Genomic DNA, 23,701 nt, shown 5'->3' on the forward strand with positions numbered 1-23,701 from the left:
TGCTGCCCCGGGAGGGATCTTGGGGAGGCTGGGAGGGGGGAAGGCGAGGGCAGCAAAGTGGGTGGGACACGCTGGGACACGCCCCCTTCATTAGGTCGAGGTAATTAGGGGGCAATTAGGAGATGGGGTCACGAGGGGAGGGGTCTTGTGCAGCTCACAGGGTGCTGGGGGGGCGAGGGTTGAGCTGGGAGAGGGGCACTGGGTGTGCAAATGCTGCTGGGAGTGTGCGAACGTCACTGAAATGTCACAGTGCTCGTGCAGATGTCACTGTGCAAATGCCACTGTGCATGTGCCAGCACTGCCAGAGCTGAGCATGAGGTGCCTGGGGTGTGCAAATGCCACTGGGCACTTGTGGAATGCCGCTGGGCACAGTGCCTGGCACGTGCAGATGCCACTGTGCTTGTGCAAGTGCCACCACACACGTGCAGAAGTCACTGTGTATGTGTGACACTGTTACTGTGCTTGTGTGAAGGGTGCCTTGCACAGTGCAAAAGCCACTATCCAGGTGCAAATGGTGCCTTGCATGTGCAAATGTCACTGTGCTCGTGCAGATGTCACTGTGCAAATGTCACCGTGCACATGCAGAAGTCACCGTGCAGGTACGTGCAGCACTGTGCATGTGCAGATGCCACTGTGCTTGTGCAAAGGGCTCCTTGGACGTGCACATGTCCCTGTGCAAGGGCAGATGTCCCTGTGCACGTAAAAAAATGCCTCTGGGCACCTGTGAAAGTCACCGTGTGCTGGCTGGCAGTGCCTGGCACATGGAAGTGTCACCGTGCTTGTGCAAAGGGTTCTTGTGCAGAGGCAAACACCACTGTGCACGCACAATGGATTCCTTGAATGTGCAAATGCCACCGTGCCCGGGCAAAAGTTGCTCTGCACGTGCAAAAAGTGCCACGGGGAAGATGCAGAACTCTCCACGCACGTGCCAGTGGCACTGTGCTTGTGCAAAGGGTTCCTCGCACGTGCAAAATGCCACAGTGCGGCGTGTGAAGGTCACCGTGCGCTGGCTTGCAGTGCCCTGCACGTGGAAATGTCACTGTGCTTGTGCAAAGGGTCCCTTGCACGTGCAGATGTCCCTGTGCACGTGCAAAATTCCACAGTGCAACGTGTGAAGGTCACCCTGCGCTGACCTGAAGGACCTTGCACAAGGAAGGACCTTGCTCCTTGCAAGGAGCAAATGGCTCCTTGCACACACAGATGTCACCGTGCACGTCTGAGACCCCCCTGTGCCCATGCAAAGGTCGCTGTGCCCGTGCATGAAGTGTTTTGTGCATGCAGATGTCCCCGTGCCCGTGCGAGAGTCCCAGTGCCCGTGTGACACGCCCCGGTGCCCACAGAGGGGTCACTGCACGTGTGAAATGCCACTGGGCACCTGTGAAAGCCACCACGTGTGTGCAGTGCCCGGCACGTGGAAATGTCACTGTGCTCGTGCAAAACACTCCTGGCACGTGCAGATTTCCCCGTGCCCGTGTGACCCCCCACGGGACGCACGGGAGGTCCCTGTGCTCGGGCAAGCCCTGCCCTGGCTGAGCCAACACCACGTTCCCGTGCCAATTCCCCCCACAAGCAGCCCTTGCACGCCCCAGCTGAGCTGGGCACTGCCAACAACCCCCTGAGCACCTCTGAACCCCTCTCGGACCCTCCAGCCCTCCCCTAAACAAACCCCACCCCTATTTTTTTATTCATTCACCAATTTCATAATTAAAAACGTGGTTCCTCATTAACCAGGGCCCTTCATGGGGGGGGGTAGTCAGTGACCTCCTCGGGGCTGGGTTTGGGGGGGCTCTGACCCCCCCCTTTGCCCGGCACCCTTTGCTCCCCCCCCGGCATTGCCGGCGTCGCCGGATCCCAACCACAGCCCCACCGCCGGCGCTTCCCAGAACTCCGGCAGCCCCGGGCTATGTTTAACCACTCCCGGGGTGCCGCGTGGTTTTTGGGGGTTCGGGGGGGGTAACCACGTTCTCTTGGCCGGGGGGTTGGCAGGACGCCGGCGGCCGCCGGGGCCGCGGCCAAACGCCGCTCCCGACGCCGGGCTGACCACGGGAGCCAAGCAGAGGCTGGTTTTGGGGGGGCAGTGAAGCCATTGCCTGCCGTATTTTGGGGTACCCACAGCCCCCTCCCAAAAATAGGGAGCATCAAAGAAAGGTTTTGCTTGGCCTGGCTGCTGGGAAATCTCAAAATTTGGCTTAAATGACCCCCAGAATGGGTGAATTTGGGGATGTTTTTATAGCCCCCGCTGATGTTTGGGGTTTTGGGGACACCCTCCCCAACCCAGATATTGGGGCCCACCCGCTGTAGCGATAAATAAACCTTTATTTTATACAGGACTCACGGGAAACACAAACACGAGTTGGGGAGGTGTGAAAAAATAATCCTCCCCTCCCCCCAATTCCAGCCTCCGACCCATTCCGGAGCTTTTCTCCCTTAAAATAAAGGTGGGGAGGGGGAGCCCCACTTTGGGGTTACCCTGGATTTGAGCCCCCCATTTCTTCTGTAGGAAGGGGGTGATGCTGGGGTTGGACCCGCTCCTCATTTTGGGGTCACGGCAGAGGTGGGGTCCTTTGTGGTGCATCACCCCCCCTCCCCCGAGGGGTATTTGGGGTGACAGAGATTGTCTGGAGGGGGGGACACTCCCATTTTTTGGGGGGTCCCCCCAAATCCTGCACCGGGGACGATGGCTTCAGCTCCTGGCATGGGGGTGGCACACGGGGGGAATGGGGGGGCGAAGCGGTGACCCCCCCGCGGGTGGGGGGGTGACTATGAGCCCTGTGGGAGGGACATCAGTGGGGGCACCCCAGTGTGGGCACCCCCGTACTGGGGTGCACTGGTGGGGGGGCACAGCCTCACCGGATTATGGGGGGGCTGCTCCAGCTGGATTTTGATCTCGGGGCAGGGGGAGTCGGGGGGGGCGGCGGCCTGGGGGAAATGGGGGGCCATGAGCACCCCGGGGGGACCCCCAGCCCGTGGGGCCCTGATGCCCCGGTGAGGGGCTACTGGGGGGCTCTGGGGGTTCAGGGGCTCCTGGGGGGTACCTGTGGGGGTCCCGGGGGGGTCATCCGGCCAGGGGGTGTCGGGGAAGGCGTTGCGGTGGGTCCCCGAGGGTGAGCGGCTCTCCTAAGGGGGCAGGGGGGTCACGGGGGTGCTGTCCCCCCCCCCGGCCCCCCCAGCACCCCCCCTGCCCCCTGGGCACCCCATACCCGGCCCGGCTCGGGCTCCTCAGTGGCGCTGCCGAAGCTGCTGGCGCTGGAGGAGGAGCGGGAGAAATCCGGCGGCTCCGGCTTCTCGGCCCTGCCAGGGACAGTGCCCGTGGCCAGGGACAGTCCCCAAGGCCACGACAGGCTGGCACCGCGCCCCGTGGCCACTGCCATGGCCCGCCGCGATGCGGCGCTGGCCCCAGGACACCCCGTCCCTGTGCCACCCCATCCTGGGACACTGCATTCCCATGCCATCCCACCCCTGGCATGTCCCGTCCCCATGCCACCCTGTCCCCACGCCACCCCATCCCAGGACACTGTGTTCCTGTGCCATCCCATGCCTGGGATGTCCCATCCCTGTGCCACCCTGTCCCCACACCATCCCATCCCTCGGATGTCCCAGCCCCATGCAATCCTGCCCCTATATCCCTTGTCATCACACCAACCTGTCCCCATGCCATGTGTCCCTGTGCCACCCCACCTCTGTACCACCCTGCGCTCAAGACACCCAAGTGCCACCTGAATCCCACAGCCCCCTGCCACCTTGTCCCTGTGCCATACAGGCCCTGTGCCACTCGGCTCCTGGGTGACCCTGTCCCTGTGACTCCCCATCCCTCTGGTGTCCTGTCCCCATGGTTCCTGTGCCATCCCGTGCCACCTTGTCCCAGTCCATCCCATCCCACGTGCCCCATCCCAGTGCCCTCCAGTCCCCATGTCACCCTGTCTCTGTGCCACCTCATCCCAGTGTCACTCTACCCCAAGGTCACCCTGGCCCACCACATTCCTGTGCTGCACCATCCCAGCACCCTCCAGTCCCCATGTCACCCTGGTACCACTCCATCCCATGTCACCCCACCCCAGTGCCCCTTGTCCTTGCACTGCCCATCCCAGTGTCCTCCAGGGGGTGCACTGCCAATCCCTGTGCCCCTATGTCACCCCATGCCAGTGCCAGGCCATCCCCAGTGCCACCATGTCTCAGTGTCTCTTGTGCTGACCCTTCCCAGTGCTCTCCAGTCCCCATGTCACCCTGTCCCTGTGTCACCCTGATGTCACCCCATCCCAGTGCCACCTCATCCTTGGGCTGCCCCATCCCAGTGCCCGTGTCATCCTGGTACCATCCGATCCCAGTGCCACCCTGTCCTTGAGCTGCCCCATCTCAGTGCCCTTCAGTGCTCATGTCACCTTGATGTCACTCCATCCCAGTGCCCCCTGTCCTTGCACTGCCCATCCCAGTGTCCTCCAAGGGGTGCACTGCCAATCCCCGTGTCCCTATGTCAGCCCCTCCCGGTGCCACGCCATCCCCAGTGCCACCACGTCCCAGTGCCACCCTGTTCTTGTGCTGCCCCATCCCAGTGCCCTCCAGCCCCCCGTGTCACCCCGTTATCGCCCTGTCCCCATCTCACCCCGCCTTGGTGCCACGCATCCCGGTGCCACCCCATCCCCTTGCCACATCATCCCAGTGCCCTCCAGCCCCCGTGTCTTCCCGCCGCGGTGCCACCCCTCCCGTCCCCGGGCCCCCCGTGTCCCGGTGGGGACCTGTCGTGGTGCCGGCGGCTCTCGGGGGAGCTGTGAGTGGAGCCGGAGCCCTCGGGGGCGGCGGGGCCGTCCCTGCGGGGGGCGGTGGCAGTGAGGTGACGGCGGGAGGGGACACCGCGAGGGGACACGGGGAGGGGACAGCGCTCACCTGCCGCCCGGCGCCTCCTGGATGCTCTCGATGCCGATGGCGCTGGAGCGGCGGGAGCCGAGCGGGCCGGGCCGCCGCCGGGACGGGCTCTTCCCGGGCACCAGCAGCGCCTGCGGGGCGCCGTTAACGGGGGGACACCGGGGCGGGGGGAGGGAATGGAGGGGGGCGCACCGCGGGGACCCACCTCTTCCACCGAGCCCAGCCCGATGGCGCTGCCGCGGCGACCCCGGCGGCTCCCGGGAACCAGCAGCGACTGCGGGGGGCACCGCGTCACCCACCGACCGGGGGCACCGGGGGCAGTGGGGACCAGGGGGCACCGGGGGGGAGGACCGGGCACCGTGGGGACACCGAGAGGGACAGTGGGCACCGGGGGGGGCAGTGGACACAGGGGGGGACACCGGGGGCGGGGCCAGCGGGAGGGGCGGGGCCAGCGGGAGGGGCGCGGTCGCGTAATGATCGGGGCTGCGGGGAGGGGGCGGGGCAGGAGATGGGCGGGGCCCATGGAAGGGGCGTGGCTTCGGACGGGCGTGGTTTATGGTGATGAGCAAGGTACGGGGCCGTTGCGGGGGCGTGGCTTATGGATAAACGGGCGTGACATCCTAATGAGGGGGCGTGGTCTAAGCACGAGGGCGTGGCCTCATCCGCACTCATAAATCGGCGGTGGGCGTGGCCAGAGAGGAGGGGGCGTGTCCGAGGCGGGGCTTTCTCAGGCGACCCCGGGGGAGGGGGTCTGGCGGGGGGAGGACACATCGGGGTGTCCGGGGGGGTGAGGGGGTACATGGGGGGTCCCGGCTCCGGGCCTCCAGGGAGGGGCACGGCCCCCACAGCGCTGGGTGCGGGGGTCCGGGCAGTGCGTGACCCCCCCGCGCCCCCACCTTGAAGGACTCGAAGAAGCCCGGGGCGGCCGCGCCGTTGTCGGGTCGCTCGTCGTCGGGGCCGAGCCCCAGCATGGCCTGGCTGCGCGCCTGCAGCTCCTCGTGCAGCGTCTCCAGCAGCGCCGCCCGCGTCCGCTCCTGCCCCGACCCCGCGGGGCTGAGCCCGGCGGGACCAACCCCGCACCCACCCCCCGCACCGCACCCACCCCCCGCCCCGCTGCATCCATGCGGGACCGACCCCGCACCCACCCCCCGCACGGCTGCGCCTACGCGAGACACCCACCCACGCCCCACACATCTGTCACCCACGCAGGACCACCCCCCTCCCCCGCACTCTGCACCCCCCCCCCCCGCACTGCGCTGCTGCCGCCCACGCGAGACCACCCTGGGCACCCACCACCCCTCCACATCACTGCACCCGCGAGACCGCCCCCCGATACCCCTGCCCCACGCACTCACCCACCCGCCTGTACAGGTGGGGACCCACAACACCCGCTCCCTGCCCACCCCTGCACTGCACCTACCCCCTGCCCACCCACGAGCACCCCCAAGGCGTGTCCAGCTTTCACGGACACGGCGCCCGCATCCACAGCCCCACCTTGTGCCCCACCTTGTGCCCCACGGCCCTCCCAGCCCCTTCCCAGCCAGACTGCCCCCGGGTGCCCCCCTAGCCCCCCTGTGCCCACCCCCGGTGCCCCCCCAGCCCCCCCCATGCCCGCACCTCCAGCTTGGCGAACTTCTCGGCCCGGTAACAGGCGTACTCGGCGTTGATGAGCTTCGTCAGCAGGAACTCCTGGAACTCAGGGCCCTGCGGGGCGAGGGGGCCCTGGGTGGGTGTGCGGGTGGGAGGTGCCAGCGGGGCCCCCCCAGTGGCACCCACGGGCGCTCACCTTCCTGAAGACAGCGGGGTCGGGCAGCGGAGGGCCGAAGAAGGGCACGTCGTCACGGGCGGTGACCGAGACCTGCGGCAGGCGGAGGGGTGACGGGACCCCCCAAGGGCCCCCCCATGGGGATGGGGACGCTGAGGCACAGGGGGTACCTTGTAGAGGGTGCCCTGGGTGCCCCCCTGCTCCAGCTGCACCACCACGAAGGCGTGGAGGAAGTTGGAGGCGATCATGTCGGGCACGAACGGCGTGTTCTCATCCTGGAAGACGATGGCCACGATGTCGTTCCCGATGTGGCGCTTCCGCTGCAGCTGTGGGGAGGGGGAGCCATGGAGGGACATGGGGGACAGGGGCCGGGGAGGAGGGGGGACACAGCGAGGTATGAGGGACAGAGGATGGTCACACCATGGGGCCAAAGGGAATGGAACACCCCAGAATCCCAAAGACACCCCCCAGCACCCATGGGTGCTCCGCCAGCCCCTTGCATCCCATATTTTTCCCCTGGTACTCATGGCTGCCTTACCAGCCCTCTGCATCCCATAGATGTCCCTCAGCACCCATGGGTGTTCCTAGAGCTTTTGTAGTCCACAGACAATCCCCCAGCACCCATGGGGGCCCCAGGAGTCCCCTGCATCCCGCAGATACCCCCCCAGCACCCACAGATGCCCCACCAGCCCTCCCACCCATGGGGGTGCCCCAGGACCACCTACACCCCCGTCCCTCTCAAGCACCCATGTGTTCCCCCAACCCTTGCTCGCCGTTTACCCCTCAGCACCCCTGGGTGTCCCAGGACCCCGTGGCCCCCCAGGGACACCCCCCAGCACCCCTGGGTGCCCACCTGCTGGGCGTCCCCCTCGGTGTAGGGCAGTTTGGTGGACACGTGGAACATGATCTCCTTGTCGCGGAAGTGGCAGTAGACGGACTCGCTGCCCGTCTGCCCGTGGGTCACGTCCAGCCCCCCCCGGAACCTGGGTGGGTGGGTGAGACAGGCACCCTGAACACCCACGGGTGCCCCCCTCCCCCCCAGCACCCCCCACGCACCCCTTGAAGTCCCGCAGCTGCACCCGCTGGCCCAGGACGTCGAGGAATTCGGCGAAGGCTGGGCTCTCCTCCGTGGTGCCGAAAAGCTCCTCCTCTGAGGTCTGTGGGGGGTGGGGATGGGTGGCAGCACCCACCCGGGACACCCCCCTCACCCCTCCCACTCCACCCCACCCCGTACCTGCCCCAGCTTTTGGTAGATGACCCCAAATTTGAAGTGGTTGCTGAGCACGTGCTCGTCGAAGGCGAGGATGAGGCGGGAGGCCTGCGGGGTGGGGCGGAGGCAGAGGTTGGGGGTGGATGGCACCCATGGGTGCCCACGTGCCCCCCTCCCCACACCCCATTACCTTGGGGTAGAGCACAGGGTAGAACCGATCCACGTTGACGTCCTCACACACCAGCTGTGAGAAGGGGGGTGATGCCATAAGGGGGTCGGGGGGCACCCATGGGTGCTGCCAAGGGCATTTGGGGGGCACCCATGGTGTTGGTATGGGGGGCCTCACCCACCTTGGCCATCTGCACCACATTGGGGAACTCAGCCAGGCAGGAGATGGGCACCACGTCGTGCAGGGTGCGGGTACGGGTGCTGTGGGGCGAGGAGGGGGTCAGGGGGCACCCCTGCCCCCAGGCAGTGCCCGTGGGTGCCCCCACACCCCGCTCACCGCAGCAGCAGGTGGAGGTGCTCCTGCTCGTCGTACTTGAGGGAGAAGACGAGGTGGCCCAGGGCGGGGTCCAGGGAGTAGTAGTTGAAGTGCTCCTGTGGGGAGGGGCTGAGCACCCATGGCCGGGCCAGCGGGGGCTCATGGGGGGCACCCGGGATGGGGGACACCCCAGTCCGTGAGCACCGTCATCCATGAGCACCCATGTCCATGGGGCACCCATATCCATGGGCATCATCATCCATGAGCACCCATATATATCCATGTGGCACCCATGTCCATGAGCACAATCATCCATGGGGTACCCATATCCATGGGGCACCCATATCCTTGTGCACAATCATCCATGGGGCACCCACGTCCATGAGCACCATCGTGCATGAGCACCCATATCCATGAGACACCTGTGTCCATGAGCACCCATATCCATGAGCACCATCATCCACAAGCACCCATCCCCATGGACACCATCACCCATGAGGGCCCATCCCCATGGAGCACCTTATCCATGAGCACCACCATCCATGGGCACCCATATCCAAGAGCATCTGTCCCCACAGGGTGCTCGTGTCCTTGAGCACCATCGTCCATGAGCACCCATGAGCACCCATGCTTATGGAGACCCCATGCCTGTGCACACTCATGGGGCACCCACGGGGCACCCGTGTCCATGAGCACCCATCCCATGGGGTACCCATGTCCTCAAGCACTGTCATCCATGAGCACCCATGTCTGTGGGACACCCATCCTATGGACACTTGTAGGTTCCCCATGCCCATGGACATCCACAGCTACACTCACCCACCCATGGAGCACCAAGGTCCCTGAGCATCCACATCCATGGGCACCCATCCCCTTGGAGCACCCACATGCATAATCACCCATGTCCATGGGACACCCAGGCCATTGGTCACTCGCGCCCATAAATACACACACCCATGAACACCCATGTCCCTGAGCACCCACACCCACGGGGCTCCCATGCCCATGGATACCCAATACCCACCTCCATGAGCACCCAGTTCCACAGGGCTCCTATATCCATGGGGCACCCATGTCCAGGAGCACTCACATGCAAGAGCATCCATGCTTATGAGGTCTCCATGCCCATACCCATCCATACCCATGGGGAACCCACCCACCCAAGCACCCTTGTCGTGGGGCACCCATGTACATGAACACCCGTATCGTGGGGTTCCCATGCCCATGGATACCTGTCATCCACCTCCAAGAGCACTCAGGCCCATGAGCACCCATTCCCATGGGGCTTCTGCACCCATAGGAGCACACACCCACATCCATGAGCACCCATGCCATAGGGTACCGTGTCCGTGAGCACCCAGTTCCATGGGGTCCCCATAGCCATGGATACCCACATCTATGGCCATGAGCACCCCTATGCACGAGCACCCACGTGCATGAGGTCTCTGTGACCATACCCACGCCCACCCACATCCATGGGGTGATCCTCCCACCCCCAGACCCCACGCCTGCAGCCCCTCAGGGCCTCACCTTGCCCAGGAAGTGCTTGCGGTAGATCTTGGCCGTGTGGTTGCCCTCCAGCTTTGCCCGGGGGCTGGGAGCCGGGGTGGGGGGTGAGTCGGGGGTCCCGCTCAGCTGGTGGTTGGTGCCCTCGATCCAGTAACCCCCAAACTGCGGCAGGAGGATGAGGGGGAACGGCCCCTCCCGGCCCAGCACCTGCACCCAGTGCCATGGTGGGTGCTCTGGGCGCCCACCCACCCCCCCACACCCACCCAGCGGCCCTCGCACCCCTCTCTGGAGGGGGTGGGTGCTCTACCTCGTGCACGCTGGGGTAGGGGATGTAATCCTCCTCCGTCTGCAAGACAAGGGGGGAGTGATGGCCATGGGGGTACCTATGGCTACTGGAGCGGGTGATGGCCATGCTGGCTCCTCTGGGTGCTGGTTGGGTGCCCCCCACCCCAATGACACCTACCTTGAGTGGCGGAGGGACGGCGTGGCGTTGCTGGGCCATCCTGCTGCCCTGGGGAGACGGGGGCTGTGGGTGCCCGTCACCCCCCTGGGACTGACACCCTCGGGTGGGGAGCACCCCATGGGGGCTTACCTGGGGGTGGGGTGGTGGTGCTGGCTGGAGACACGTCTAGGTGGTGCGAAGGGGTCCGGGGGGGGCCCATGGCGCGTCCTGGGGGAGAGGAGAACTCCCCCACAACCCCTCGCCGGGACGCCCGGGCAGCGATGCCACCCCTGGAACTGAGGGATGGCAGCGGGGCAAGGGCCACCCTGCCGGGGCCGCCCGGCTGCGGGCCGGGGGGGGGCGGGATCGGGGGGTGCGGGGTCACTGCACGGGGGGGTCCGGCCGCTGAGACCCCCCCAACTCATCGCACCCACCCCCCCAACCCGAGGGGCTCCCTCTGCCGGCGGGAGGCGGCGGCGCGGGGGCAGCACCACGGACAGCGCCGGGCACCGGGACCCGCCCCGGGCCACTGTCACCGACCCCGGCAGTGTCACCGACCCCGCCAAAGTGTCACCGACCCCGCGCCAATTTGACCATCCCCGTGCCACTGTCATCGACCTGGTGCCAGTGTCACCATCCCCGTGCAAGCGTCACCATCCCCGTGCAGTGTCACTGACCCCGTGTCAATGTGACCATGCCCGTGCCAGTGTCACCAACCCCGTGCCGGTGTCACCGACGCAGTCAAAGTGCCGCCATCCCCTTGCCACGGGCACAAGCTCCAGGCAGGGAGGAGGGAGGGCTGGCACCGTGGAGAGGGGGTTGGCAGGGACCTCCCCGGGGACACGCCAGGGTGGGGACAGGGCCGGGATGTGACAGGGCCAGGGCCACCATGCAAGTGTCACCAGCCCCGTGGAAATGTCACCGTCCCCGTGCCAATGCCACCCTCCTCGTGCTAGTGTGACCATCCCTGTGCCAACGCCACTGTCCCCGTGCAAACGCGACACTGGCGCAAGCACAGCCCTGGTGCAAACGTGCCCCGGTCCCGTGCGAACACAATGACGCCCCCGGTGCCAAAGGGACCCTCGCGCCGCTGTCCCCGTGCCCGCGCCAAGGAGGTGCAGCCGAGCCCCGTCCCTGAGCAAACACGGCCGTGCTGCAAACCCGGCGCGGTGCGGGTGCGACCCAGCCCTGTGCAAACACAGCCGCAGCCCGGCACGGCCCCGGGCCACGCGTGACCCGGCCCGAGCCGGCGCGACCCCGCCGTCCCCGTGCCAAGGCGACCCTGGTGCCAATGCGACACTGCCACCCGTCCCCGCGCCAGCGCGACCCTCTGCAAACGCGACCCGTGGCACCCCTGGGCCGCAGCGTGACCCCGCGGGGCTGGAGGGTCCTTGGGGGGCTCCGTTATCGCTCACCCCCCTTCCCAGCACCCAAATTGGGGGGCAGTCCCGGGGAGGGTGGGGGGCAGCACTGGGGGGGGTGCCCTAAATGTGGTGCCGGGCTGGGGGGCACAGGTTGGGTTTAGGGGAGGGGACATGGGAGACAGAGTGGGGAGACTGGGGTAGGGAGAGAAAACGATGAGGGGCAGGAGCGGGGGGACGTGGATTTTGGGGGTATCCGGGGGGGGGGGGTGTAGGTTTGGGGGGGGCAGGATGCAGGGTGTAACTGTGGGGGAGATATTGTGGGGACTGGGGGGTAAGTGGGGGACTCGTCCCTCCCGCTCCCTCCCCAACCCGCGTCCTTCTCCCCCAGGCCCGGAGCATCCCCCCGCCACCCCCTCCCCCGGTACCGGCGGCACTGAAGGTCACCGGTGGACGGACCCCCCGGTGCTGCGGTGGGGCTGGGGGGACACCCCGGGGGGGGGTTCTCCGCGGGGACCCCCGTGCCCGGTCCCCTCGGGGCGGCACTTACCGGGGGCGGCGGGGCCGGGGCGGTCCCGGAGCGGGGCCGGTACCGAGCGGAGCCGAGCGGGGCCCCGGCGCTCGCTGCCACCGCGCAGCGTCACGTGCGGCGGGGCGGGGCGGCCCCTCCGGGGGCGGCGGGACCGGGAACCGGCACCGGGAACCGGCACCGGGAACCGGCACCGCGAACCGGGCACCGCACCGGGAACAGGCACCGCGGACACACCGCCGGACACCGGCACCGGCAAAACGGCGCCGGAACCGAGCACCGGGATCCAGAACCGGGGATCCCCCTCCATCCCTGATGTCACCCCCTGGGTGTCCCCTCCCTCCCCAGCGCACAGATCCCCGCGGACGGGGGACCCCCAACCCCTCCCTGTCCCCCGGGAAGTGTCTCCATCCCCCTGCCCGCGGTTGGTATCCGGGCACCGCTCTGCCCATCACCCACACCCCCTCCCAGTTTGGCTCGCGGGGTTCCCCCCACATCCCTCCCTGGGACCCAGAGCAGCCCCCCTCACACCTCCCCACCCTTGGTTCCCCCCATTCCTGGTACTCAGGGAACTCCCATTTCCATCCCTGGTACTCAAGGCCCTCTCCCACCCCCAGTCTCTCCATCCCTGCTAACCCAGGTAGCCCCCTCATCCATAACCCCCATTCCTGGTACCCAGGGCACCCCTTCCATCCCTCCCTGGCACTCAGGGTACCCCCGTCAACCAATTCCCCCCAGCACCCAGGGCACCCCCTCCATCCCTCCCTCCCTGGCACTTAGGGCACCCCATCCACCCATAACCCCCCATTCCTGACCCCCCCCAACCCTAATTTCCCCCATTACCCCAAGGCCCCTCTCTCCCCCCCACCAGCACCCAGGCCATGAGTGACCCCCTACCCAGCACCCATCTCCCTGTCCCAGGGGGACCCCCCAGCTCGGGGACCCCCAAGGAGGGGCTGGCATCGGCTCCAGGGGAGAAGGAGAGGGGGGCTGGCACGCCAGGGGGACATGGAACTCCCTGGGGACACAGCAGCTGGGATGTGACAGGGCCAGGGCTCTGTAAACCCTGTGCCAAGGGTGGGGGCATTCCCACTCCAGCAGGATCCCACTCGCTCCCACCCCACCCCGCAGCCCTTTTTGGGACAGCTCAGAGCAGCTCAGATTCCCCCCCCCTTTGCTCCACCACCCTCATCCCACGTGTCTGCACTGCAACGAGGCTGCCATGGCTCCAATGACAACTTTAATCCGATAATATTTGCAAATAACAGACAAAACAGGATCGGGGCCCTGGGATCACACCTGGGACTTGTGTCCTCCGGAGGATCCGGCGCTGCCGGAACCGCCGCGGCCCCGGAACACCCCCAGGGCCCCCCAGATCGCTTCCCACAACAACAGGATAAGCTCAAGGAAGAGATTTTTGTGTTTTGGTTTTTTTTTTTTATATATATATATATATATATATATAACATTAAAAAAAATGAACAGCAACTTGAAAAGATGGAATTTCCAAGGAATATGTACACAGGCGAGTGCTTCAGGCTGGGAAGAAAAAACCTCTTGTGGCTTCGGCACATGGAATTCCTCATGTCTGTACCTTGGGAAAGAATCCACGGGTCCCAATGCCCCAAAACCCCCACTTTTTAGGAGCTTTAGAGCCCCTCAAATGCTGCTGCTTCACCCCCAAAGGCAGCAGGGACAGGGAGGAGGGGGTTTGGCAAAGAACAGCTGGAATTCTTCGGATAAAACCTTGGAAATCAAACCTTGGAAATCAAATCTAGTGGAGTTTTGGGGGATGGGATTTGTGCCCCTCCCCCCTCTTCTTGCATCCCAAATTTCTGCAAACCTTGACAAAATAAAACTGATGTGATCTCCACATTGTATTTTTCCAGGGAAACAAGGGAAAAGGCTGGAAAGGAAGAGGAAACCTGGAATTTCAGGACAGAGATTCCTCAGCAGTGCCTGGTGTGGATCAGGCTGGAAGTGGGATAGTTCCTGCTAAATATTAATGGGGAGAAATCCTTGCTGGGAGATGTTAAAAATAATCATAACAATAATTAGTGCATTGCTGAAAAACAAGGATAAAGGGGGAAAAACCCCCTCTTCCCATGGGAAACGCCTCCCACCTGCACCCCCCCGCTGGCTCTGGCTGTCCCGAGCACTCCTGGAAGAAAACGTTCTCCAGAGTCACTAAAATACCCCAAATTTCCAAAAAAACCCCCAACCCAGTTCCCAGAGCCCAGGTGGTTCTTGGATCACCCAAGGTGTGGAAGTGGCGGAGGGATGCGGAGAGGGATGGGGCCCTGGGGAAGGTTTGGGAAGCAGATCCCAGCTCCCATTTGGGGTCAAATCAATAAGGATTCGTTGTCTGCCAGACATTCCTCACCCACTCCCAATTCCTGCACTTCCAAGCTGGCCTGACAGTGGATCAAAGACAGGGTTGTCCTAAAGAGGAGGATGGAGCAGGATGGTTGGGATCTATGGGATCACGGGGACACCCCCTCGCCCCGAACACACCAACTGCTGCTCAACTTCCCAACCTTCCTGTTCTTTATTAAACCACCCCGGGACGTTCTCCTGGAGCAGGACTGTCCCTCAGTGCAATCTGCTTTGACATAAGGCATTGGTTTGGTTTGCTTTGGGGAGCACACGCCTCGCTCGGGGGTTTTCCTGCCTTCTGGAAGAGTCACAGAGTCCCATATCCACCTTTTTTTTTGGATGCTTTTAATGCCCTACCACGTTCCAAATCCTCTTCCCTTCGGGTCGCTCCTCTTGGAAAACCATCAGTGGCCGAGTAAACCAGTCCCTGGGGGGGATAAAACATCACCAGGAGATGAGGAGGGAGGTGGGATGGGGGTGGAATTTGGGCAAAAGGGGGGGGAATCACCCCAAACTCACCTTTAAATCCCTCCTCGGGCATACAAACTGGGATGGGAGGGAAAGGAGGGCGTTAGAAGTTGTTCCGATGGATCAAGATCCCGAGGATGACAAGGAAGTGTCACAATTCCCTTTTTCCACCTTTCCCACCCAAATTCTTGCCCCCCCCAACCTTCCCCCTCCCCTCTGACCTTGCATAACGTCGTCCATCGCTGCGTAATCCGCGATGGGCTCATCAGCCTGGAAAAAATACGGGAATTCCGGGATGAAGGAGCTCCTGGAGCCACCTCCAGAGGGGAGCAGGGAATGGGGCTCCTGCCCAAACACTGGGAACGTGAGAGGAGGATTCATTCCCTAATTTAGCTGGATTTTGGGCTGGTACCCACACTGCTCAGCAGCAAAACCAGCCAATAAAGGCCCCAAAAATAAGGATTGTCCTCCTCTGAAGAAAAAAAATAAGGATTTTTCTCCTCCGAAATGAAAAAAAGGAATTCTTCCTCTGAAACAAAACCAATAAGGATTTTCTTCCTCCAAAATAAAAAAATGAGGATTTGCTTCCTCCAAAACAACAAAAAAATGGATATTCCTCCTCCAGAATAAAATAGATAAGGGTTTTCCTCCTCCAAAACAAAAAAAATAAGGATTTTTCCCCCTCCAAAAGAAAACCATAAGGATTTTCCTCCTCCAAAACAAAAAAATGTGGATCTTTCTCCTCCAAAACAAAAACCTGAGGATTTTCCTCCTCAAAAATAAGTTTTTTCTTCCTCCAAAAAAAAAGCAAAAAAAGATATTCCTCCAAACCAAAACCAATAAAAATAAGGATTTTCCTCCTCCAAACCAAAACCAAACAGGATTTTCCTCCTCCAGGAAGGGGCTCCGTGAGGAACTCATTGAATTTTTCCCAATTTTCACAGGCCCCACGACACGTTTCCCTTTGACTGCACGAACCCAGCTGGATTTTGGGTGAGATCCCCCTGGATTTTGGGCTGAATCCTCGTGGAGTTTGGGCTGGATCCCTGTGGAGTTTGGGCTGGATCCCTGTGGAGTTTGGGCTGGATCCCTATGAATTTTGGGTGGGATCCCTGTGGATTTGGGTGGGATCCTGTGGATTTTGGGTGGGATCCCAGTGGATTTGGGGGGGATCCCCGTGGATTTGGGTGGATCCCCGTGGATTTGGGGTGGATCCCCGTGGATTTGGGTGGATCCCCGTGGATTTGGGTGGGATCCCCGTGGATTTGGGTGGGATCTCCGTGGATTTGGGTGGGATCCCCGTGGACTTGAGTGGGATCCCTATGGATTTGGGTGGGATCCCGTGGATTTTGGGTGGGATCCCAGTGGATTTGGGGGGGATCCCCGTGGATTTGGGGGGGATCCCCATGGATTTGGGTGGATCCCCGTGGATTTGGGTGGGATCCCCGTGGATTTGGGTGGATCCCCGTGGATTTGGGTGGGATCCCCGTGGATTTGGGTGGGATCTCCGTGGATTTGGGTGGGATCCCCGTGGACTTGAGTGGGATCCCTATGGATTTGGGTGAGATCCCCGTGGATTTGGGGTGGATCCCCGTGGATTTGGGGTGGATCCCCGTGGATTTGGGGCGGATCCCCCCGGATACCTTGAGCAGGATGACGGACTCAGGGATGACCCCCAGGCTGCCCAGCGTGGCCGTGTCGTCGCTCAGGATCTTGCCGTCGATGGACAGGTTCTGGTCGAAGGGGGCCACGGAGAAGGCGTGCATGATCTGGGACAGGGACACGGCTCCTTGGAGCAGGGATGGGGCACTGCAGATCCCCCAAATCCCACCCCCATTCCCACCCTGACACAACCCACTCAAATTCCCAACCTACTCCCCCCCACCCTGATTCCCACCCCAACACAACCCACCCCGATTCCCATCCTAACACAGCTCCCAATTCCACCCCAACACAACCCCCCCAACACATCCCAATTCCCACACAACACAACCCACCCTGATTCCCATCCCAATTCCATCATCAACACAACCTCCTCTATTCCCACCCCAAACACAACTCACACCAATACAACTCTCCCACACCCCAATTTCCCACCCCAACATAATCCATCCCAATTCCCACCCCAACACAACCCATCCTAAACACAACCCACCCCAATTTCCACCCTGATTCCCACCCCAAGACAACCCACCCCAATTCCAACCCCAACACAACCTCCTCTAATTCCCACCCCAAACACAACCCACCCCAACACAATCCCCCCTCTCCAACTCCCACAGCCCAATTTCCCACCCCAATTCCCACCGTAACACAACCCCCAATTCCACCCCAACACAACCCCACCCTGATTTTCACCCCAACACAGCCTCCCCAACACAACCCCTTCCAATTCCCACCCCAACACATCCTAATTCCCAACCCAACATACCCCCCCTAATTCCCACCCCACCCCACCCCAATCTGACCCCATGTGGGATTTCAGACCCTTCCCCTCCCTCCCCACGCTCTGGTTGGATGGTTTTCCCTCATTCCTGGCATTCCTCCCCCCCACCTGTATTTTCAGCTCTTTCAGGGTCTGGTTGGCCGACACCAGCAGGGCCTTCTCCCCTCGGACCTTCCTGTGCCGGGTGCTCCTCCTGATTCCCTGTTTTTGGTAGGTGATGTAGCTCTGCTGGGAGAGCTTCTGGCGTTTTGCGCCGCCGTTGGCCTGGAGAGGAGGCAAACCCCACGGAGATCAAGTTATTTGGGAATAAACACAAGTTCCCCGTATCCCAGAGGGTGTTTGGGGCGAGTTGGTCATGCGAGGGAAGGCGGGAAGCGATGGAAAATCCCTTGGAAAGCCAACTGAAGTGTGCAAGTGTGGAGAAGACCAAAGGATTTTGCCTTTCAAGCCTCAGTTCCTGGTCCTAATGCCAGCGTGGGGCAGATTTCCACGGGCAGACGAGTCCCTGTCCAGGTTTAACCTCTCCAAAAACCAGCACTGCTGTGGTCTGACCATTCCAGTGACACTTTGAGACACGTGTCCCCCACCAGTCGGACCCAGAGGAGGAGGGAGGTGACCTCATCGTGCTGACTCCGGAGAATGATGTGGAAATCAAGGAACCTCCTGGGATTTTTCATCTCTACCTGGTTAAAATCAGGGTCCTGCTCCCCCTCTGGCTTGTTTTCCTCCCTTTCCTCTTCAGCCTCCGAGCTGCTCACGTTCAGCTCCGGAGCCGCGTCCTTCATCACCTGGAGTCACAAAAACCACTCTGCTGTGACCAACAGCACCCACCCGGACTGTCCCACCACGGAATCAGCTCCTGGACACCTTCCTGGTGCCACCTCCACCCACAGAGCCTGGGAATAACCCCGGGAGCTGCTCCAGGAGGTCTGAAAAGGCTCCTCCACCCTCCCCAGCTGCGTGGGACCTCAGGGGGATTCAGCTCAGGAATCCCCCTCTATGGAGCTGCAGGTGCTTCCTGCCCTTCTCTCCAGGCAAAGGGAAAGTCTCCCGGGGCCTGGACTGATTCCTTTCCCAGTAGCTGGTTGATCCAAGTGCATTACAAAAGCCTCACCATGGAGAAAGGAATATTATCTGTAAATTAAGACACTTGTCCCTCCCTGCAGAGGGACTCAGGACCATTATTTATGGGGCTGCAGGGTGTAAGTAAATGAAACCTAAACAATTTACACAAATACATAAATAAAAGGGACGTTCAGGTCTGTGGAAGTCACTCCAGGAGACACGGATTTGCCTGGATGTGAATTCCCATCTATGGAGCTGGAGCTGGGGTTGCAGGAGCTCAGGAGACCTGGATGCCTGAGAGTTCACAATTCCATCAACATATTTAAAATCATTGATGCAATCCCAGCTCCCAAACATTCCCCAGAGCTCTCAGAATTCCAGCAGTGCCATCCTACAACGATTTTATCCAAATGGGACTTCCCTCTTGCACCCCAAGGAGGTAGCAGGGGGAGGAGAAGGGGTGAGGGGCTGGGAAACACTCCCTGACTTTGCAAAGCCCAGCAGGAAGGACACAGTGGCTCCCAGTGATCCTGGCTGGCATTCCTGCTGCTTCCCATCCCTGCCCTGTTACTGAGGGAATCTCGTGGGCACTCTCTCGCCCCCTCTCTCCAGCTCCAGCTGCTCCACAAAGAATAGCTCCCTGTTTTTTTGCCAGCCCCACGTGTGAGCACAGTCCTGGCCAGTGCCAGAAAAACACAACCCCCAAGGCTCTCCTGCGGCGGAGCCGAGGCGGATCCAGCCTCGGGACTCAGGCTGATGGCTCCAGACGTGCTGCTGCTCCACGTCTCACCAGCCAGGCAGGAACCCATCCAGCCTCTGGCTCCCTGTGGTTCTCTGGGCTCCAGCGCCTCCTTGGGATTGGCAGGGAGGTGGAAATCAATGGAAGGCCAAAACAAACCCACTCCCACCCTGCAAAAGTGCAGGGAATGTCTTGATCCCAGTGCCCACCAGCCTTGGCTGCCTCCTAAAAAGCCCTAAGTTCCACCAGAGCCAGATTTGGGTCCCTGGAAAAGCAATTCTGGAGTTGATCCTGACACTTAAGATCAGCAAAAACATAATTTGCAGCTTTCAGGGATCCTGAAAACCATCTCGGAGTTCAGCCTCTCACCAGCACCAAGGGGAAGAGCTTATTTCTATCCAGGGATAAATGTCACTTGAGCAAGTAGAAAGGAAATGACAAATATTGGAGGGGGAGGAGAGCAGGTAGAGCCTGGGAACACAGTTGAGACAGAAGAAACAGCTGGGAGCATCCCTGAAAACACAAAGGATTCCGTTTGGCAAAAGGAGACTGAATTTTCAGAGCCAGAACGTTCCCATGTGCTGGTCCGGCCAAAGCTGGAGCCACAGAGCCGGGGGATTTCTGCCCTCCCCACCACCAGGAACCCCAGCAGCAGGTCCCAGCCCCTGGGGGCTGTGAGACCCCCCCCGAGGGCATTCCTGGTGCTCCCTGAGCAGGATGGAGGGGGAGCCTGTCGGTACCTTTTTGTTATCCACCACTTTGTGCACGTACACAGTGGCCTGGGTGTACTCGCGCAGGTCCCGCTGCTGCTGGCACAGGAGCCCTTCCCGGCACTCCGGGCACAGCTCTGGGGAAAGAGCAGATTTAGTATGTTAATAAACATAGTTAATGTGTTAATGTGTTTAATAAACAAATTTCCAAGGAAAAAAAAAACATATTTAATTGCTTCAGCTCCTCGGAGACTCCATCCCAGTGCCTCTCACTGCCAACCTGGAGTGGATCAATTGAATTCCTGAATGGTTTGGGTTGGGAAGGACCTTAAACCTCATCCCTGCCATGGGCAAGGTCACCTTCCACTTGCTCCAAGCCCTGTCCAACCTGGCCTTGGACACTTCCAGGGATCCAGGGGCAGCCACAGCTTCTCTGGGCAACCTGTGCCAGGGTCAAACCACCCTCACAGGGAAGACTTCCATCTCAATATCCCATCTAAATTTCCCTTCTTTTCGTTTAAAACCATTCCCCCTTGTCCTGTCCCTTCACCCCTCGTCCCCAGTCCCTCTCCAGCTCTCCTGGAGCCCCTTTAGGCCCTGGAAGGGGCTCTCAGCTCTCCCTGGAGCCTTCTCTTCTCCAGGTGACCCCCCCAGCTCTCCCAGCCTGGCTCCAGAGCAGAGGGGCTCCAGCCCTTGGAGCAGTTCCGTAGTCTCCTCTGGAGTTGCTCCGGCAGTTCCACGTCCTTCCTGAGCTGGGGACCCCCCAGCTGGACACAGTGCTCCAGGTGGGGAACCTGCCAAGCTCCACATTTACCACCTCAGACTTCATTTCTTATCCTCCCAGAGCCATTCCCAGAGCCCAGGGAGCAGAGTGACTCACGGGGCTCTGAGGTGTAGCGGGTGCCCTCGGGGCCCTGTGCCCGGGTGATCTTGATGACGTGATCCACCACGAAGAGCTTTTGGATCCTCTCCCACTCGCTGGGCCATATCAGAGCTATACTGTGCAAAGGAACAGGCAGGTGCTTTATGACATGGAAAAGCCAAGCTCCCCCCCCAAAAAACCCTCCTCCTTCTTCAGCATTTTAACAAAAGAAAACCACCAAAATCCCCCCCAAAATCAGCTGCAGGGGAGGGCCTGCACACCCCGACGGCGGCAGGCTGTGATTAGTGACGCTGCTGTGCTCCCGCCGTGCCGGAGGGAGAGATGGAGGAGGGAAGGAGGGGAAGATTTTCTACTTTCAGTGCTGCATCACTGCAGAAACAACGCCACGGAGCACCAAGTGCAGCGCTCCGGGGGGGAACGCGCACGGAAAGCAGATCGTAAGGAAGAAGGATGTTCCTGCGCCCCGGTCAGATCCAGGGTGGTTATTGTCAGGAACTAACCAAGCTGAAGGAAGCTCTTTTTTCCTGACCCAGCATCCTTGGACAATTTAGGTCCTGCCTTGCAGGAAGGCTGAGGTGGCTCTGAGAAAGCCGAGGTGTTGATTTAGTTTGAGGGAAAGGATTCGCTCCTCGTCTCGCTGCGGCTCGGCAGCGAGAACGTTCCTTTTGGACTGTTCTCCTGGGGAAAGGAAAACGTGTGAAGGGAAAAAACTCACTGTTTGGAGTCTTCTTTGGTCATGGAAGCGAAGGTGAACATGAGCCCCCCGTGGGGGCAGAGCAGGACACTGTTGGCTATGGAGGACACGGGGCTGCAGCGTGTCGGCCTCCTGCAAAAGGGAAGGTGGTTTGGAAAGCTGGACCAGCTTATCCCACCAAAACCCCCCAGTCCTGCAGGCAGTCAAGAAGAAATCACAGGTGAATTATTTACAGAAGGCATTCCAACATGGAATATTAACTACAAGTGATGAGGAAATCAGATCCACGTTCCTCTGTGCTGCAAAATGATTCTGTCCAGGGGAGATTTCCATCTCCAGCCTGTGCAAACAGGACTGAGAGGTGACCTCTGGGCTACAGCTCCAGACAGATGAAAAAACTAATCAGGTTACCAGCTAATCCGACCATCTGGTTAACACATGGTAAACAAGGAAATTCAGTGTTGTACAACCAACACAAGTCCTGCAAAAATCAGCTTCCTTGTTTCCATGAACCCACTGTGCCGGCATTCGGAAGCAAAATGTTACCTGCAGCCCCCAAATGTGGGATAAAAAGCACCAAAACCCTCCAGCCAAAATTACCTGACAAATTTCCTCCATTCTTCTACAAAGAACTGCGAAACAATATACAGCTCATCTGTCTCCTGGGGGGAAAAGAGAAGAAAAGGGATCTTTTTAATGAACCCAGCAATAGGTTTGTCGGCAGCGCTCGCTCCCTCCCAGACCTCGGCACGGTTTTACCATGACAACTCCATCCAAGCACGCTGGGAAAGCCAAGGAAAATAATTTGGGATCAAGTACTAAGCACTGACTTTACTAATCTCATGTTTATTACAAAGTTAGTCAAGCTTTCAATCCAATTACCTTTAATTCCCAGTGGGAAAGGGGCATTTCCCTGGAGCAGCCAAGCACTGTTTTCTCTCGCTGGGTACTCGTGGTCAGAGACCACCCCAACCTCCCTCACTTGCTTCCAATATCAAAATCCATGGGTTTTTCCTTCTGGCAGCAGCAGGAACAAAAAACCCCAGCTGTGCACCCAACAAGTGTTTTTGGGATAAATCCTGTCTTCTTGTCCCAATTTACCATTAAATTGTTTGCTCCTGAACAAAAAACCAACTAGATCCCAAGAGCTGGGTGACAAAATCACTTCCATGATCATCTATATCCTCACCATCTTCCCTACCATGCATTTAAGGGCTTGCTCCATCTTTCTGCAGGAAAACTCAGCACACCTGAGGAATATATATATATATATATATATTTAATCTCCCTTAATCTCTAGATTAAACCACTCTGTTTGTTTTCCCTCCCCAAACCCCTCAACTGTTTTGGATCAGGGAAACTCCAAAAGCTTGAGGGAAAAATCCTCAGCTCTCTTTTATCAGGCTCCCTTGGGAAATTCCAAGGGAAAGGAGAATCCAAAGGGAAAGGAGGATGCAGCCCCAGTGGTGGAGAGGCTCCTGTTTCTGACCAACAGCGATAGGCTCCAGCTTTCCATCACCTCCTCCAGCTCCAAAGGCAAATCCTGCTAGATACAAGCCTTTAACACCCCTGGCAGAACCTGGAGCTCTCCAGCTCAGGGAAACTCCCTCTAAACCCTTCTGGATCTCCTTGGTTCCAAGCCATGGATCCATATTGCCTCAGTATTTATTCCCAGCTGGAGCAGCGAGGGACCGAGGCAGAGACCTGCCAAAGCACCTTGGCAGGATTGGAGAGCCAGCCATTAATCAGCACCACGAGACTCCCAGGAGCCAAGGACTGAACCAAGAGTTTGTTCCACTCCTTTTGGGCCTCCCTAAATCCCCAAAAAGTCCCAGAGTAGCCGCCAGGAGAGGGTTGGCACGGCCCTCGCGGCTCTTTGGAGGGTGTCAGCGTTTTGGGGAGCTCCTCCTGAGCTCCTAGGATGCAGGAGGATGCTGGAGTACACCTGGAGCAGCCAAAGCTGGTGGTGGGGCAGAACTCAGGTGTGTTCCAGCATTCTCCAGCCTGGGAAGGCTGATGGAAGGAGGTAGAAAAGTCACTTCCACCGGTGTGGCTGCAGCATTTCCATCCTTCCAGGGACGGATACAACCCCAGCAGCAATATTGTCCCTGTTATCTGGCTGATTCCGGGCCAGCCACAGCTCCCTTGGCACAGGAGCCA

The 23,701-nt window shown here is 60.6% G+C and overlaps 2 protein-coding genes across 7 annotated transcripts in view; both read right to left on the reverse strand.

The window, feature by feature from the left end:
- Positions 1 to 2,298: 2,298 nt before the first annotated feature.
- RAP1GAP (RAP1 GTPase activating protein) lies at positions 2,299 to 12,294 on the reverse strand. Of its 6 annotated transcripts, none has more exons than XM_051771545.1 (21): positions 12,182 to 12,294; positions 10,424 to 10,613; positions 10,292 to 10,341; positions 10,136 to 10,174; positions 9,850 to 10,035; positions 8,341 to 8,435; positions 8,186 to 8,264; positions 8,026 to 8,079; positions 7,860 to 7,943; positions 7,682 to 7,782; positions 7,479 to 7,608; positions 6,796 to 6,951; positions 6,647 to 6,718; positions 6,478 to 6,564; positions 5,757 to 5,894; positions 5,066 to 5,134; positions 4,882 to 4,991; positions 4,734 to 4,805; positions 3,201 to 3,291; positions 3,036 to 3,117; positions 2,299 to 2,919 (listed from the first exon to the last, which is right to left on the reverse strand). In XM_051771545.1, exons 2-21 carry the CDS (start codon positions 10,488 to 10,490, stop codon positions 2,855 to 2,857), a joined length of 1,827 nt encoding a protein of 608 aa, XP_051627505.1. In that variant the 5' UTR covers positions 10,491 to 10,613; positions 12,182 to 12,294; the 3' UTR covers positions 2,299 to 2,854. The 6 variants fall into 6 exon arrangements, with proteins under 6 accessions (XP_051627505.1, XP_051627507.1, XP_051627506.1 ...); XM_051771547.1 differs by having other exon boundaries at positions 10,424 to 10,566; positions 12,182 to 12,282; XM_051771546.1 differs by lacking the exon at positions 12,182 to 12,294 and having other exon boundaries at positions 2,299 to 2,769; positions 2,851 to 2,919; positions 10,424 to 11,997.
- Positions 12,295 to 14,689: 2,395 nt separating this feature from the next.
- The window catches only part of USP48 (ubiquitin specific peptidase 48), a gene marked incomplete at its 5' end in the record, with an annotated part of 30,161 nt that continues 21,149 nt past the window's right edge, over positions 14,690 to 23,701 (reverse strand). The window contains 10 exons of the mRNA XM_051771535.1: positions 14,690 to 14,963; positions 15,056 to 15,082; positions 15,226 to 15,274; positions 16,648 to 16,773; positions 17,559 to 17,714; positions 18,134 to 18,238; positions 19,995 to 20,101; positions 20,845 to 20,963; positions 21,563 to 21,673; positions 22,142 to 22,203. Coding sequence (XP_051627495.1) covers positions 14,941 to 14,963; positions 15,056 to 15,082; positions 15,226 to 15,274; positions 16,648 to 16,773; positions 17,559 to 17,714; positions 18,134 to 18,238; positions 19,995 to 20,101; positions 20,845 to 20,963; positions 21,563 to 21,673; positions 22,142 to 22,203 — 885 coding nt within the window. The remainder of the gene's footprint in view (positions 14,964 to 15,055; positions 15,083 to 15,225; positions 15,275 to 16,647; positions 16,774 to 17,558; positions 17,715 to 18,133; positions 18,239 to 19,994; positions 20,102 to 20,844; positions 20,964 to 21,562; positions 21,674 to 22,141; positions 22,204 to 23,701) is intronic.

Source organism: Manacus candei, unplaced genomic scaffold (assembly GCF_025592945.1).
Source record: "Manacus candei isolate 608988 ecotype Guabito, Panama unplaced genomic scaffold, ASM2559294v1 h1tg000136l, whole genome shotgun sequence".
Lineage (NCBI taxonomy): Eukaryota > Metazoa > Chordata > Aves > Passeriformes > Pipridae > Manacus > Manacus candei.

Excerpts from the sequence above, each read along its gene's own strand:
- RAP1GAP (XM_051771545.1), bottom strand. The coding sequence starts at position 10,490 with ATGGGCCCCCCCCGGACCCCTTCGCACCACCTAGACGTGTCTCCAGCC. Across the intron at positions 4,806-4,881 it reads CAGGAGGCGCCGGGCGGCAG|GGACGGCCCCGCCGCCCCCG; the intron begins GTGAGCGCTGTC and ends CGCCCCCCGCAG. Across the intron at positions 3,118-3,200 it reads AGGAGCCCGAGCCGGGCCGG|GAGAGCCGCTCACCCTCGGG; the intron begins GTATGGGGTGCC and ends CTGCCCCCTTAG.